General features: G+C 39.0%; 1 protein-coding gene across 3 annotated transcripts in view; it reads left to right on the forward strand.

The window, feature by feature from the left end:
• LINS1 (lines homolog 1) overlaps positions 1–9,154 on the forward strand; it is a 48,228-nt gene extending 39,074 nt beyond the window's left edge. For all 3 annotated transcript variants that reach the window (XM_023727867.1, XM_004372685.3, XM_023727868.1), the window contains 2 exons: positions 4,428–4,599; positions 6,757–9,154. In XM_023727867.1, the coding sequence (XP_023583635.1) occupies positions 4,428–4,599; positions 6,757–7,657 (1,073 nt within the window). In that variant the 3' untranslated portion in view covers positions 7,658–9,154. The remainder of the gene's footprint in view (positions 1–4,427; positions 4,600–6,756) is intronic.
• The last annotated feature ends 6,743 nt before the right edge of the window (positions 9,155–15,897 follow it).

Consider the following 15,897-nt stretch of genomic DNA (forward strand, 5'->3'; position numbering starts at 1 on the left):
CCATTGTGTGTATGTACCATAGTTTGTTTATCCATTCATCTGTTGATGGGCATCTAGGCTGTTTCCATCTTTTTGCTATTGTGAAGAGTGCTTCAGTGAATATGGGTGTGCATATGTCTATTAGTGTGATGGCTCTTATTTCTCTAGGATATATTCCTAGGAGGGGGATTGCATTTTGTAGTGCTTTTTTTTGTGGTGCTGACGTTTTCTTTGTTCCTCTTACTCTGCTGTGCTGAGTTCCTTTTTTTTGTGGATTTTTTTTTTCATTTCTTTTGTTTTTGTAGGTTTTGTTTTTACTGAGACTTTATGCTTTTCTTATTTATTTTGATAAGTAGGTTTGTTAACTTTCTTTGTGGTTACATTGAAATTTACCCTTGTCTTCCTGGATTTGTACCAGTCTGTTATTACTTGGTATCAGTTGACTTCCTCTCCACTAGAAGGTTCTATACTTACACAATTTATTCCTTCTTTTATTGTTCTGATGCTGTTGTCATTTACAGATTAACCTCTTTGCTTCCCCTTTGTAATTCTTTTGGTTTTGCATAGTCCTTAAGAGTTCATTTCCTAGGGTGGTATCGGGCTAGTACAATCCTGTGTCCTATATTCAGCCTGTGGTCTGATATTGTTTGTTCTCAGATCGAAGGACTCCCTTTAATAAGTCTTGTAAGTTCAGTCTGGTTTTTACATAGTCCCTTAATTTCTGTTTATCTGGAAATGACCTAATCTCACCATCATATTTAAATGAGAGTTTTGCAGGATATATCATTCTTGGCTGGCAATTTTCTTTTTTCAAGGTTTTATACATGTCATCCCATTGTCTTCTTGCCTGCATGGTTTCTGCCGAATAATCCGAGCTTAGTTTTATTGTTTCTTCTCTGTATGTGACTTTTTGTTTTTCTCGAGCTGCTCTTAGGATTCTTTGTTTGTCTTTGATTTTAGTGAGTGTGATTATAATATGCCTTGGTGATTTTCTTTTGGGGTCTATCCTATATGGGGTTCATTGAGCTTCTTGGATGGTCGCTTTTCATCTTTCGTGATATTAGGGAAGTTTTCTGTCAGCAGTTCTTCAGTGATCCTCTGCATTTTCTGTTTTCTGCCCCTGTTCTGGAACTCCGATCACTCGTAGATTTTTGCTTTTGATTGTATCCCACATAATTCTCAGGGTTTCTTCATTTTTCTTCGTTCTTTTTTCTGATTTTTCCTCAAACAGAGTTGTATCCAAGTGTTAGTCTTCAATTTCACTAATCCTGTATTCCATCATTTCAAACCTGCTCCTTAGCCCTTGTTTGACACTGTCCATTTCTGAAATCTTGTTGTTTATCTTTTGGAATTCTAATTGTTGTTTTTATATGATTTCTATTTGTGAATTTATTTTAACATTTTGTTCCTGTATTATTTTCTTGAATTCTTCCATTTTTTTGTCTGTATTTTCCATAAATTTGTCTGCATTTTCCATGAATTTGTCTATTTTTTCCTCATCTTTGTCTGTTTTTTGCTTCAACTCTTGGATAATTCTGAATATTAGAGATTTGAATTCCCTATCGGTTAAGTCTAGTGCCTTTTCTTCTACTGGATGTTCATCTGGTGTTTTATTTTGGACGCCTACTGGAACCATCCTGTCCTGTTTTTGTAAATGTTTTGATATTGTCTGCTGTCTTCGGGGCATTCAGAGTTTATTTTCCTTGTTTATTGATCGTATACTTGTTTGTTTCGTCCTGCTTTTTTGTTTTAATTTGTTATGTCTGAGCAGGCAGGCTGTGCATACTTTGTTGTTTGCTTGTCTGTGGGCACGATACTTTTCACGTCCTTCTCCAATGGACAGGGTCAGTCACTCAGCTATGGTACAGCAGGGCAGTTGCAGCTGAAGGGGAGTTGCTGGGATAGGTTTTCTTTGTGGCATGTACCAGGGCTGACAGTGCGGACCGGGAATCAGTGCAGGGCAGGTTCCAGTAGGCCGTGCCTCTGTTGCTTGGGAGTGTGATGTTCAGTACACAGTGCAGTTAGGCAGGAAGGAGGAAGTAGATTGTGATGTGTGGAGCTAAGATGGTATGGGAAAGATGAGATAGAGGAGAGAGGGACAGGAGCCAAAGACATACACACAAACAAAAAAAAGTGCTAAGGGAGCTTGCTGTTGGAGTGGAGAGATGACAGACTGAGAAATGGGGGGGAAATGAAAAAAAAGAAAAAGGGTAAAAGAAAAAAATGAATAAATTGAGAAACTGGAAATGAAGAAAGGTAAAAAGGGAATGAGAGAGAAGAAAACTAAACAAAGAAATGGAAAAAAAAAACCCAGAAACAAGAAAAAAGAAACCTCCCCTAGGGATGTCCCTGTGCGTCTGCACAGAGTAAGGGACTAGCTCCAAGCCATGTGGTACTGCCCAGCTAGAAGGGGCTCCCAAGCCGAGAAAAGAAAAAGAAAACAAACAAATCAAAACAGAACCTATCAGAGCAAACAAACAAAAAAGCCCCGGAAGTCCCACCAGCGTGGCGGCACGGGCCAGGAAGCAGTTTCACAGTTGAGCGGTGTTCCCAGCCTTTCAGGAAGAAGCAAAGATGGCGCACGGAGCCAGGTATTTGAGAGAAAAGAGGGGGAGGTGGTGAGAGATAAGGAAGAAATCTAAAGAAGCAGAAAAAAGAAACACCAGCAGCCAACAAATGGCACTCAGGGAGCTGGCCAGTGCGGGCAGGTGGAATCCAAGAGGCACTGGGGGGAAGCTTGTGCTTCTCAGCCAGTAGATTGTGGCTGCAGAAAGCAGAGGAGGCTAAATGGTGGGTGAAGAAGGGTAGGGGGTGGGAAAGTCTATATCATGGGTTACCGGTTGTTCTGTCTCCTGCTGGAAGCTCCATGAAGCTGCTGTCTTGTACCTCCTGTTCACTGATCTCCGATAGGAGTCCAAGATGGCGGATCTGTGCTGTGTTAGCTGATAGGGGACCTCTGCATGTGTCTCTCCTCATGCTGTGTTCTTGGTCAGTTTCTTATTCCGTTCGGTGCTTGGCTGAGTTCTTTCTCTCTTCATTTGATGGTTAGGGTTTCAGGATTGACGTGTGACTCTGTTTGACTTAGTTTTTCTGATCTTTGCTGCGGAGGGACGGCATGGTGCTTCTGACTGTAGCGCCATGTTGCCCGGAAGTCCTAAGCTAGTTATGTTTTATAAACTTTTCTTCAAAAATAAAAAGAACTAAAATTACCTTAAGAAACAGCTTTTTGTCGGCTAAACTGAATTTTGTATAAGATAATGAATGGCTTAGGTTTAAAAAAAAGAAGCTGCAAAGTCACCTCACAATAAGTGATACAAGTCAATTCAAATTCAGATATTTGTAGTATCTTACTCTTCTTATTGTTTATAACATTAATATACCTACTAATGTAGATTACTGATGATTAGAAATTAAATAGAAACTACTGTGTCACAAGTTACAGTGACAAACTGTTGCATATAATTTCCTGGATGTTAAGTCCAAAGAAAACTACCTAAGTGTGATATTCAAGTTAGGGAAACATGTCCCCCATTTCACTTGAGAAAAACAGAGAGCGTCTCTAAGCAGCATCAAAATGAAAAGTTTGTTTGAACTGCTTTAGATAGCATTAGCTTTTAAAACTACACATTAGATTAAAATCTGTGCAGTTGTAAATTAAAACACTAGGTGGCATGTTTTATATAATTCAGAGTTTTAAACTGCAGTTAAAACTCCCCAAGACCTGTTTGTTTTTTGCATCCATGTCTTAATAGTAGTACTTTTTTTTAATGCTTTAAGCAAACAAACAGAATATTCTTTTTCTGTTATTATGGAGGCAGTTATTTTTCTTTGGTTGCATTGTTGCCTCTAGTAACAGATAGTTGTGGCATCCAATGAAGTGATTTCTTTCATTATTCATTTACTTGTATGCTTTTAGAATATAAATAACATAATGTAATGTAATATAAGAATTCATGTTAAAGATGATACTTTTATTTCTCAGCGATAATTACTTATTTGGCCTCTACCGTATTTTTACGCAAATAACGTGTACCTTCTACGTTTGTCTGCCAACCGAGCCCTCCTTCCACGAGGTTATTTTCAGAAGCGCCACAGAGCCATTTTTTTTTTTTTACATGTGCTGTCAAAAAAAATTAGCAAAGCACGGTTACAAAAATACCTCACGGGGGAAGGGCAAACAAACGTAGAAGGCATGCATTATTTGCAAAAAAATATGGTATGTCAAGTAGATGGTTTGGCTGTACATTTTACCTGTATGCTCTTAGGGAAGCCATGTTTCTCCTCTGAGCCTCGGGTTTTTCATTTGCAAAATCTAAATCTCTAACTTACAGGACTGTTTGAAAGTGTGAACTGTGATGATGCATTTTAAGTACTTTATACGTTGTAAAAGGTGTTATTAATGTATTCAAGCACTGTTGCCTACACTCTGAAATCTCCATTTTTTGAAGCTGATTTACAGGGATTCATGTCTGAGTTACTGACCTTCCTAAAGCCTCATCTCCAGCCCTCTCTGCAATCACATAGTCCATGTCAGTGGCTATCTGGGGTCTTCATAGAACAGGATGATGACATGCTGGAAGCTGCCAAAGCATTGCTGGGCATCTACCTAAGGCTGACCAGGTTGGTATAGTTGTAAGTAATTGTTGTACTACCTACATGCCAGGAAAGCAGAAAACATTTCTAATAATGAGCAGCACATATTATTTACTTTCCATCGTTCGGGGGAAAAAAAATCCCTAAAATGATTGTGGTTTCCTCATAAGTTCCAATTCCTTTCTTTAACCCTGCCTACATGAAAACAAGTTTACATGTGAGCTCTCTTTATGAAAAGTTGGATGGCTGGGCAGATTTGGGGTACTAGAACTGGACTGGGATGAGAAAACATGGGTTCTGGTTTAATCATTTTGCCTGTGTGATCAGGATCTTAATTTAGTGGATGTTTAAGAACTGTTTGCACCTTTAAGACCTACTGTTCTGTATTGAGCTTCTACAGACTTTAATTATGATTTTTGCCTTGTAAAGGTGAGTATGAACTTATAAACAATCAAAGAGATGCTCTGGATTTCTATTTTAATATACAGTTGAATTTGAGCTGATTATCTTCTTGAGGCCAGTATCTGAAATTGGTTAGGAAGTTATATTACTGATGACTTTTTATGCCGACCCTGTTTCTGCTTTATTAAAACAGATGTATTTGGGGTTATATATTCTTGTGTCAAATATCTGTAATTGGTTATGAAGTTAACTGATGATGACCTTTTACACTATTTCTGCTTCTGCTTTATTAAAGCCCTAAACTATTTGCTTTATTTCCATTTCTTTCTTGGCCTGGGCGAAAGGGATTTCTTACTTATGATTGTCGGTGTAGTATTTTTCTGCCAGTACTTACTTGTATTATGACACTGCTGGCAATGGCTGCTTTCAGACTATAAGTGTTTGGGGCCAATTTTCAAAAGGGTTCTAATCAAGAACACAAAATTCCTGCATGTGATTTGAATTAGGCTAAAACATGGTCAAATACAAATTCATCCGAAAATGCACATGCCGATTAGAGTATATCTTAGTTGTACTCACAGTTGGTTTCTTACTCCTCAGGATAGAGGAAGCTGATGAATTAAATTCACTCTCTCTGTGACTTTCTAACTTTCTTAGCTTCAGTATGTCCAGAGAGGCATGTGCTTGTGCTGTATGTGTTTTTTTTAATGTAGTTGTATTAGTTAAGATCTTTTCACTTGTAAAAAATGGAAACTCAAACTAGTCTAGGGGAAAAAGGAGGCGAGGAAGGGGGTTATTGGCTTATAATTGGACATTCCAAAGGGTTGAATTGGCATCAGGCATGATTGTGTGTACAGAGGTTCAAAATCATATCATTGATTATTTCTCTTTTTCTCTCACAGCTCTGAACTCATTCCTAGGCATGGCCACTCACAGTTCCAGGCTCATATCAATCAGCCTTACAGTTATGATCTTTAGTAGCTCCAGCAAAAGTTTCAGGGGAGATCTGATTACCTCACCTTGGGTCACAGATTCTTATCAGAGCCAGTCATGTGTCAGGAGCATAGAGTACTCTGGTCAGTGTGGGTCACATGCCCACCCCTGTTGAGGGAAGCGCAGCAGGAAAGGAGGAGAAAAGCCTCCAGCCCCACTGTACCACATAAAATTAGTTACCTGTAAGAATGAGGAGTGAGGCATTGATGGTTCAGTGGTAGAATTCTCGCCTTCCGTGCAGGAGATCCAGGTTCAGTTCCCAGCCAATGCACCACATGCGCAGCTACCACCTGTCTGTCAGTGGAGGCTTGCGTGTTGCTGGGATGCTGAACAGGTTTCAGAGGCGCTTCCAGACTAAGACGGACTAGGAAAAAAGGCCTGGTGATCTGCCTCCAAAAATCAGTCAGTGAAAACCCTATGAATCACAATGGTTTGATCCACAGTCAGTCATGGGGATGGCGCTGAACCAAGTAGTGTTTTGTTCCATCATCCATGGGTCGGGGCCAATGTAGCTAAAAACAAGAATGAGGAATTCTGCTCTCGAGAGAAGGGATGACACAGGACATTTGTTAGGTAGACAAAAACTCAGTGGACTTCATTTGCTTTATTGAATCAAATTTATTTAGCGTTTGTGGGGAAAAGAAGTGGTTTTGAATTTTTTTCTTTTTAAAGAATGAGTAGATTAAAAAGTAATTAACGACTGAATTGTATGGTATGTGAATTATATCTGTTAAAGCTGTTATTTAATGAAAGTAATTACCCTGGGTTCTCCATTATCTTTACTTTCAGAGAATGTCGTGAAGCTACTGAAAGCTCGGCCCAAGAAAAAGAAATGTGGAATCGTCACACCCATGAAAATGGCTATAATCCTCACTGCATTTTCTTGTTCTTCTTAAAAAATATAAGATTTGATTCTACAGTTCTTCTTGATTTTTTGATTTCATCAGAAACCTGTTTTCTTGAATATTTTGTTAGGTATTTAAAACTGCTCCAGAAGGACTGGCATAATTTTTTTACCATTTGCAAGTGCTTTGATGCAGCTGAATCAGAAGATAGCATAAGTATTTGTGGTCATATCCCCTCCCCTGTCCAAGCCAGAAGCACCAACCAAACAGAACCACATTATTGGACTGCTCTTGATAGTCACGTGGATGCTTGTGCCTCGGCCTCCTGGGCTTCTGATGCTTCTTCTGAACCCCTGAAGAGACAGCATGACACCCAGGCCATGATGTCCAAGGAGACCCATTCCAGGCTTCAGGTTGCTAGTCTGTCTTCCTCCCCTGCTTCTCAAAGTTTGGTAAATTATGACAGCTCTGATGATTCTGAGGTGGAATCCACAGACCAGTGCTTAGCAAACAGTAAGCAGACATCTTTACACCAAGAAGCAATTAAGAAGATTCAGGACACATCTGGAACAAGTAGGGGTGAAACAGAGCTAACCCTAGGCCTTCAATCAAGGCCTTTGGTTCCAGAAGAACCTAATTCTTCCTTCTCCATTGATTGCGAAGTAGCCCTAAATAGCATTGTCTCTGAAGTGGGGATATCTTACAGAACAGTTAAATGCTTTGAAGAGCTACAAGGTGCCATTTACCGTTTGCAGAAGAAAAATCTTTTCCCATATAATCCAACAGCACTTCTGAAGTTGCTAAAACCTATTGAGGCAAAATATAAGAGTATGAGCCCTTTGTAAAACAGTAGCATTGTACTTCCAGGAACTATTTTCACTTAATGTACAGCTTGCCTCAGTAAGATAATAGTTTTAAAAAACCTGCTCAAAGAGTTTTTTTCTTAAATCTTTTTGCCTACAGAAAGATGCATCAGATGACAGTCACTTGGTAACAAGTGTACACCACTTGAAGTTCATGGTTGTTCAAACTTACACAAAATTTGAGATGGTTAGTATCCTCCCCCCCCTCCCCGAGGTATTTAAATGTGATGTGATGTGTAAAAAAAATTTAAGATCCTGGTAGTTTTTTTAAGAGAGTTTTTCTATGAACATGGGTGCTTTTTTTTTTTATGTAAATCACTAGGTAATTTTCCTATTTAGATATTTTATATGGATAATTATCTTTTTGAGGGGAGGCAGTAAACTCAAGTTTTGCTGTGTTTATTGGGTTTGTGTCGCATGAATAGCAATGCTGTTGTTCTGCTAAATCTATCATTAAAGCAATCTGAAATGCTGTCCTTAAAAAGTATTTTTTTAATGATCCTTTTGTAGAGAAATAAAAGAACTAAACCTGTCAAACTTTAAAATATATTTCAAGGCTATGGTAATCAAAACAGTTTAGTCCTCACATAGAAATGGAAAGATCAGTGGAATGGAATAGAGAATTGCTGATTAAAATAACAGTGAATGACTGTGTTAACCAAATAGAAATACAAAAGTTAAAAAGTTTGGTAATACACACTGTTGGTAGACATATATACTGGGGAAGTTTCTACCATAATTTAAAAAGCACATATTCCTTGGTGCAAAATTCCACTTAGAGGAATATTCCCACATGAGCACGAAGAATGTAAATTGAAAGATCTTCAGTGCCACAGTGTAAAAGCAAAAGAGTAGAAATATTTGGTTACATAAATGATAATTTATTTACCCAGTAGAATACTGTATAGCTGTGAAATGAATAAGATGTATCCATGTTTGTGGATATGAAACAATCTTCAGTAAAAAACAAAAAGTGGATACAATGGACTCCCATTTGTTTAAGAAAAGATGGGGGCGGTGCATACGAGAAATACATACATAGGCTCACACATTCATATACTTACATGGTGCTTTTTTCCCTATTTTTATTGTAGAAATACAGATAACACAGTATTTGCCAATTCAGCATCTTCACAGGTACAATTAAGTGACACCAGTTGCATCAGTCATGTAATACATATGCTTTTATGTGTGCCTAAAATATGTACAGAAGAATATTTAAGAAACTCCTATCTAATGGTTACCTTGAGAGACAGTCTGAAGATTTGACTTTGCATTTATACAGTCTTCCCTGGGTATCCCCAGGGGACTGGTTTCAGGCCCCCCCCTACCGGTACCAAAATCCAAGGATGCTCAAGTCTTATATAAAATGGTATATATAACCTACCACACATCCTCCCTATACTTTAAATCACCTCTAGATTACTTATAATACCTAAAACCCATTGCCGTTGAGTCAATTCCAACTCATAGCAACCCTAGGACAGAGTAGAACTGCCCCATAGAGTTTCTAAGGAGTGCCTGGTAGATTCCAACTGCCGACCTTTTGGTTAGCAAAGGTAGCTCTTAACCGCTACGCCACCAGGGTTTTCCGTGATACCTAATAGAACAGTGTAAATGCTGTGTAAGTAGTTGTTAATCTTTACACTTAACACTTAATGCTTTCTCAGCCTTTGCCAGAACTTCATCACGAACCAGAGAGACTGTTTTTGGCACTGTAGGGGCAGCACTAACACTTGCACAAATTTCAGCTTCTTTTTGCTTTATTGTCCAATTGCTCAATTCATTCTTACGGACCGTACGGCCCACTTCTTCAAGCGACATGCCGCTTTTCAAAAGAGCTAGGATTTTAATTTTCTCATTGAGAGAGAGCACTTTATGCTCCCTCCTAGCCTTTCAGGGATTGCTTTTTAGGAGCCATTTTTTACAGAAACAAAAAGCGCACACAACACAAGTAGCAAACCAACGAGATGCCAGGCAAACAATCCTCAAACGAGTGCTGGAGAGAGACTGAGGAGCTTTGAAATGGCGGGAGCTACAGCAGGGGATGCTACACATCACTGCATTCAGTGGAGTGCTACGCGTGCGGACACATTCAAGTTTTGCTTTGAACTTTTTTCCCAAATGCGTTCAATTGGCAGTTAGTGGAGTCTGCGGGATGTGGAACCCACATGGAGGGCTGACTGTATATCCTTTTGTACTGTTTTATTTATTTTTAACTACGTACATATATTTTCTTAATGAAAATAATTTTTAAAAAAGCAAAAAACAAATTCTGTCCTGAAGGATACATAAATGCTGAATGCATTAAAACTCATGCAGATGTGCTTTTGAGTCATGTTTCTCTATAATGTTAATAAAGAACCATCAGCCCCTTGTTAGATCTAAAAACAAAACAAAAGGCAATCTTATACTAAGTGCTGGTATTTCAGCATCTCTACATATATATAACTGACTCTTGGATATAAGTCGGTTCATCACACACTCACCAAGCCCCACTGTTGGCAAAGGTGACTGACGTTGGCTGTGCGGTGACTGTCCTTGGCGTTTGAGAGTATACAAGGGCTGTTCTCAGAGTTGGGCAGAAAAGGAGCACGTAACAAGTGACATTTGCATAGTGAGTTCCCAGTATCCCCAGTGAGCAGTCATAACTCTAACCTTCTCCAAGTAAAAAAAAAAAAAAAAAAAGCCCATGTGACTCCAAGTGAGCAAAAAGTGTCATGAATCTATTCTTTTTAACAAAGTATAGCAGATACAGAAAAGCACACATAAGTATACAGCTTGATGAATTTTCACAAACAACACAACCATGTGATCAGTACCCAAACCAAGAAGCAATGTTAGTGGCATCCCAGAAGTCCCCTCTGTGTCCGCTTCCAGTCACTATCCACCCCAAAGGTAACCCTAACCTGATTTGAGACAGCATAGATTAGTTTCGCTGGGTTTTCTTTTGTATAAATGGAATAATATTCTTTCTTGGCTAGCTTCTTTTCATTCAATATCATTTGGAGTGTATTCTGATCTGTTTTTTAAAGTAATTATCAGGCAGCTGCATTTCGGCTATTAATTGGTAACAGGTTACTTTTGACTCCTCATCTGTGGCACACCCAGTGTGCCAAGATGATGCAATGGGCAAACACTGGTCAAAACAAACTACAGACTCGAACAGGTTATGCAGGGCCTTGTGCAATTGGCCCCAGCCTGCTTCTGTAGCCTCACCTACGGTTCTCCCCACCCACTGTTCTTAGCAGCACAACATTTTGCCCTATGTATTCACTCATCAGGAGCCATGCTGGCACCGTGGTTAAGAGCTCAGCTGCTAACCAAAAGGTTGGCAGTTCGAATCCACTAACTGCTCCTTGGAAATCCTATGGGGCAGTTCTACTCTGTCCTATAGGGTCGCCTTCATGGATTGAATTGTGTCCCCCCAAAATAGCTGTCAACTTGGCTAGGTCATGATTCCCAGTATTGTGTGATTGTCCACCATTTTGTCATCTGATGGGATTTTCCTATGTGTTGTAAATCCTATCTCTATGATGTTAATGAGATGGGATTATCAAAAGTTATGTAGACTCAATCTACAAGATTAATCTACAATTTAAGCCAGTCTCTTTTGAGATATACAAGAGAAGTGAGCAAAGAGACGGGGACCTCATACTACCAAGAAACAAGAACCAGGAGAATAGCACGTTGTTTGGATCCGGGGTCTCTACGCTGAGAAGCTTCTAGATCGGGCCTTCCTCCAAAGCTGATAGAGAAAGCTGTCGCCTGGAGCTGATGCCCTGAATTTGGACTTCTAGCCTACTAGACTGTGAGAGAATACGTTTCTCTTTGTTAAAGCCATCCACTTGTGGTATTTCTAGATTTCACTAGATAAGTAAGACAGTTGCTATGAGTCAGAATCTACTCGACGACAACACGTTTTCACTCATCAAGCCCCATCTTATATGTTAGCTCTGTGAAGCATTCCCCATCTGGTTGAAACTATTAGATTTTACATACTTTGTATTCTCTGCACTTGGCTCATTCCTGTATTATAGCATTTGACATGTTGTGTATTAATCATTGGTCAGCAGTTTTTCTTCTTCACCAAGCTCCTTGGGAGCAAGAATTAGCACACCTTTTATCCATTGTCTGCATTCTAGGCACACCATTAACATTGAATAAATGAGAAGAGCTTCTCCAAGGACTTGATCATCTACAGAGGGAGACAGATGTGCAGAGAATGGTAAGCGTTAATGCTTACATTGCGGTTCCTATGAGGCAGCCACTCTTCTAAGTGCTTTGCACGAGTTCACTCTCCTAATTTTCATGCTAATGCTAGAAGCTTTTGCAGATGAGAAGACTGGCACAGAGGGAATAAATAACTTGCCAAGACTACCTAACTGGTAAAGTGGCAGAACTAAGGGATACAGGTAGTCTAATTCCAAAGTCCTCTCGTTCTCCTCTCCATAATTTATGCCTGTCTTTAAAGCAGAAGATGATGCATGTGACTATCTAGAATTGTTGCAGCTGTAGGCCTGTGTAATAATGGGATGATGGTAGGCATGTGTAATGGGATGATGGCAAGGCATGCTAGAAAGGTATATTGGGGTCAAATCATCAAGACCTTGGGTGTTTTGACTATTCTGCAGGCAATGGAGAGCTGATGAGGTTTTGGGTAAATGCCCGCTTTTGTGTTTGAACAAACTGTGTAGCAATATACCGGCTAAACTGGCAGGCAGAAAGATTGGAGTCTATTGCAGAAGTTCCACAAAAGGCAGGGACAGTGGGAATGGAAAAGGGGGGATCAAGGCCTTCTGGCTGAAATCCTGCATCAGCCTTCTCTCCTCCAGAGTCCCACACAGGCAGTAGTAGAGGGGGCCAAAATCAGCACAACAAGAATTGGAGGGACAACACAGGAGAGGGAAAAACCATTGTTAAAGCTAAAAAAAGTAGATAGGTGACTGCTAACCAACTTAAGCAGTCCCAAGAAAGCCAAATCCTAGCTGGCATGGGGGAAAGCTGGGAAGCAGCCTGATTTACTAGGCAGATCCCACTGAAGGCTCAGGAGTTTGTACTATTAAGTACACATTATGTACCAAGGGTGGTTGATTGAAAGCCTATCCAAGGACCAGGTGGAATGATTTGCATATAGGTGTTAACGCAAATCATGGGGGAGATATGACTGCCCTGAAGGTCTAGAAAGAAAAAAGGCCTGGATAGAAGAGGAAAGCAAGCAAAAGAAATTACAGAACAAGAAATAATATGAGGAAACAAGGGAACTTAGAAGTAGGCCTTTGAGAAGAAAGGGAGTCCCTGGGTTGTGCAAAAGGTTAACATGCTCAGCTGCTAACTGAAGGGTTGGAGGTTCGAGCTCACCCAGAAGTGCCTCAGAATAAAAGGTCTGGCCATCTACTTCCAAAAAACCAACCATTGAAAACCCTGTGGAGTACAGTTCTACTCTGACACACATGGGGTCGTCATGAGTTGGAATCACTTGATGGCAGCTGGTACTGGTTGAGAAGATAAAGGTATATGGAGTTAAGCACCTCTAAGAGGAACAGTAGGATGGGCTCTGAGAAGACACTGGGCATTCTGACCATGAGGAGTTTGTTGGTGACATCTGAGAGCAATTTTATTTGGATTACATGGTTCAGACCCAAGTGTGCAAGGGAAGGGAGGAGGTAGAAACCACACACGTACAGTGGTTTTCAACTTATTTGCATTCTCTGTGCCCTCGTGAATACTGGAATTTTTTGTGGTACCCTTAAAATAATTGAAAGGCTGAAACACCAACATCCAAGTCAGAAATAGTTATAACACAATCACTGAAAGCAATGTTCTCACCTATTCTGGTCAATAAGCATCTTCTCAGGCTCTAGCTTGACCTGCTTGCTGCTGCTGCTCCTTCGTCTTTCTCCCAGGACATCTGCATAACACAGCCCACTCAAGCTTCTTTCAGGAGACTGGACTGCCCATGTGTTTGGGAACTTGACCTAAATATTAAACTTTAATTGGTCTCCATTGTCACTTATAGAAGCATATAAAGTTGTCTCAATTTATTAAAATTCCCACTTGAAAATTTTAGTTGATACAATGCCTTTTCTGATTATATTACCATAGGTCAGCCTAGCAAACAAATTCTTGTTTTTCTGATTATACTAAGAGAGGTGGAGCTGTACTTGGATCAAAGCCTTTACAGTTAATGCTATGTATCCCCTCCTAGCAGCAAAGCTCATTCTTATAATTTTTTTCAAGGAATTTCACTAAACTGTAGTCCAGTTATTTGCCACATTGGGTAAATTACCTGCACATTACACTCGTGCATTTCCTTTTCAGGACTTTGCTTTGTTTCCAAAGTACTGTTCTCTGATTTTTAGAAGAATTAAGAAATGGAATGTTTTCAGAGCATGATTTCCTTTCCCGTGAGAAAGGTTCAGATGTTTTTGTCTGATTTGAGACAAGAGTCTACCTAATTATTGAAGGCTATAGAGTTTTAAAACATAGGTTTATATTTTGTTGTTGTTAGGTGCCATGGAGTTGGATCGAACTCATAGCAACCCTATGTATTAAAAACACTTAAATTATAAAATAAATTATAATAAGGAAGGGCAGGTTTTCCCACATCTAAACTCTTTATTTGCTAAGGAGAGTACCTTTTCTATCTCTAAATCACTGGGCGTTTGTACGTTTTTTTCCATATAACATAAAACAGTAGTATAGCCTACTAAGGGTAAAACAGAATTGGATCTTTTACTGTAAATTTGTCTATATTTGTCTTTCTAAATTTTTTTTCTGATTTTGCTATTTTTTTTCCTGCAATAAAGTGTCCACTTACTCACTAGATTGTTTACAAGTAAATCATTTTTGGTTTCATGTAACAATCTTTGCTTGAACATGGCATATGCCCTCTTAATTGTGTGTAACTTTTAATATATACAATGAATGATTTCATGATTACATGAAAGGGAAGATGAGTAGCGAACTGGAAAATAAAATTAATTGGCAACAGCTTTTCCACTATACAGGTGAGTTTTATTACAAATTAATAGTGAAATCTGAGTAATGCTTAGGAATAATTACAAATAGCCTGATTCTCTGAATGGTCTGTTTGGGCAAGCAAGCATGTCAGCACACCTGCAGGTGGGGATTCGGAAATGCAGCTGAACAGCACTCTGCACTTCCTGGATTGGTGTGGAGGGACAAGCCACCAGGCTTCCATCAGAGGCAATTCTTTTAACAGCATTGTAAAACGTAAATGAACAGTACTGCTTAGTTTATCCTTGAATAGATTGCTATGGAGAATGGCAAACGCCCATATCCAGGGATGATGTGTCATTCAATTGTTATAGGGCAGTGGTAACATACCCACTGTGGGAGGCTGGGCTCACAAACACAGCAGCTTGCCATTTGAAATAGTGGTATGTAGAACAGATGATGCTGGAGCCCTTTTATGCAGTCTGTATTGTCCACTTGACTGTGCTACTTGAGTTGTGAAACAGCTAGCTAAAAACACTGTAGTGGAGAGAAATGCATTGTGGTAATCCAATACCAGAGTTTGAGGTTTCACTACCATGTCATGTGACTTTTAACCTAAACCTTTCAGTATGATTTCTTTGGTCTCATCATTTATAAGCAGCAGATAATAACAGATTTTATATTATAAACACAATCTAAATGTCTTTGCCATTTTTTTCTTTTTATTGACGTATAACACACATTATTTTAACGTTAAATGATTTTTCTTGTCATAAATTACCTATTTGCCATTTTATTTTACTCTTTCTTGGTGTCTCTTTTCTTTTGGGTTGTATATGGATTGTTAGTAATTTGTATTTATCTTCTGTAGTTATTTGGAAAATGTACCTACTATTTCTAAGATACAAATCATCACCTTTTTTATACTTTTCAAAAAAATTCTTGAAAATTTCTTTTTCTAGTCATTGAAGTCAAGACTAAAGTGGTAACTGTAGATGCCATCATATCTAGAATTTAGTTCACTATTACTTTCCTACCCCCTCTGGCCCATTGTTAATTTCATCTTATAAACCAAAAAAATTGTTATTTGCAATAAATTTTTACATTGTATCTTCTCTTTAGATTTTATTTTTGCCCTTAGACTACAAACCATAAACAACAATGCACAAACACCAGAAGAGAAACTAGATTTAGTCAATGTCACTGAACTGAGTATGTAGAAATTTTTGAAACGGTGTATCTTTGGCTATGTGTATTTTCAC

Source organism: Trichechus manatus, unplaced genomic scaffold (assembly GCF_000243295.1).
Source record: "Trichechus manatus latirostris isolate Lorelei unplaced genomic scaffold, TriManLat1.0 scaffold00019, whole genome shotgun sequence".
Classification (NCBI taxonomy): Eukaryota; Metazoa; Chordata; class Mammalia; order Sirenia; family Trichechidae; genus Trichechus; species Trichechus manatus.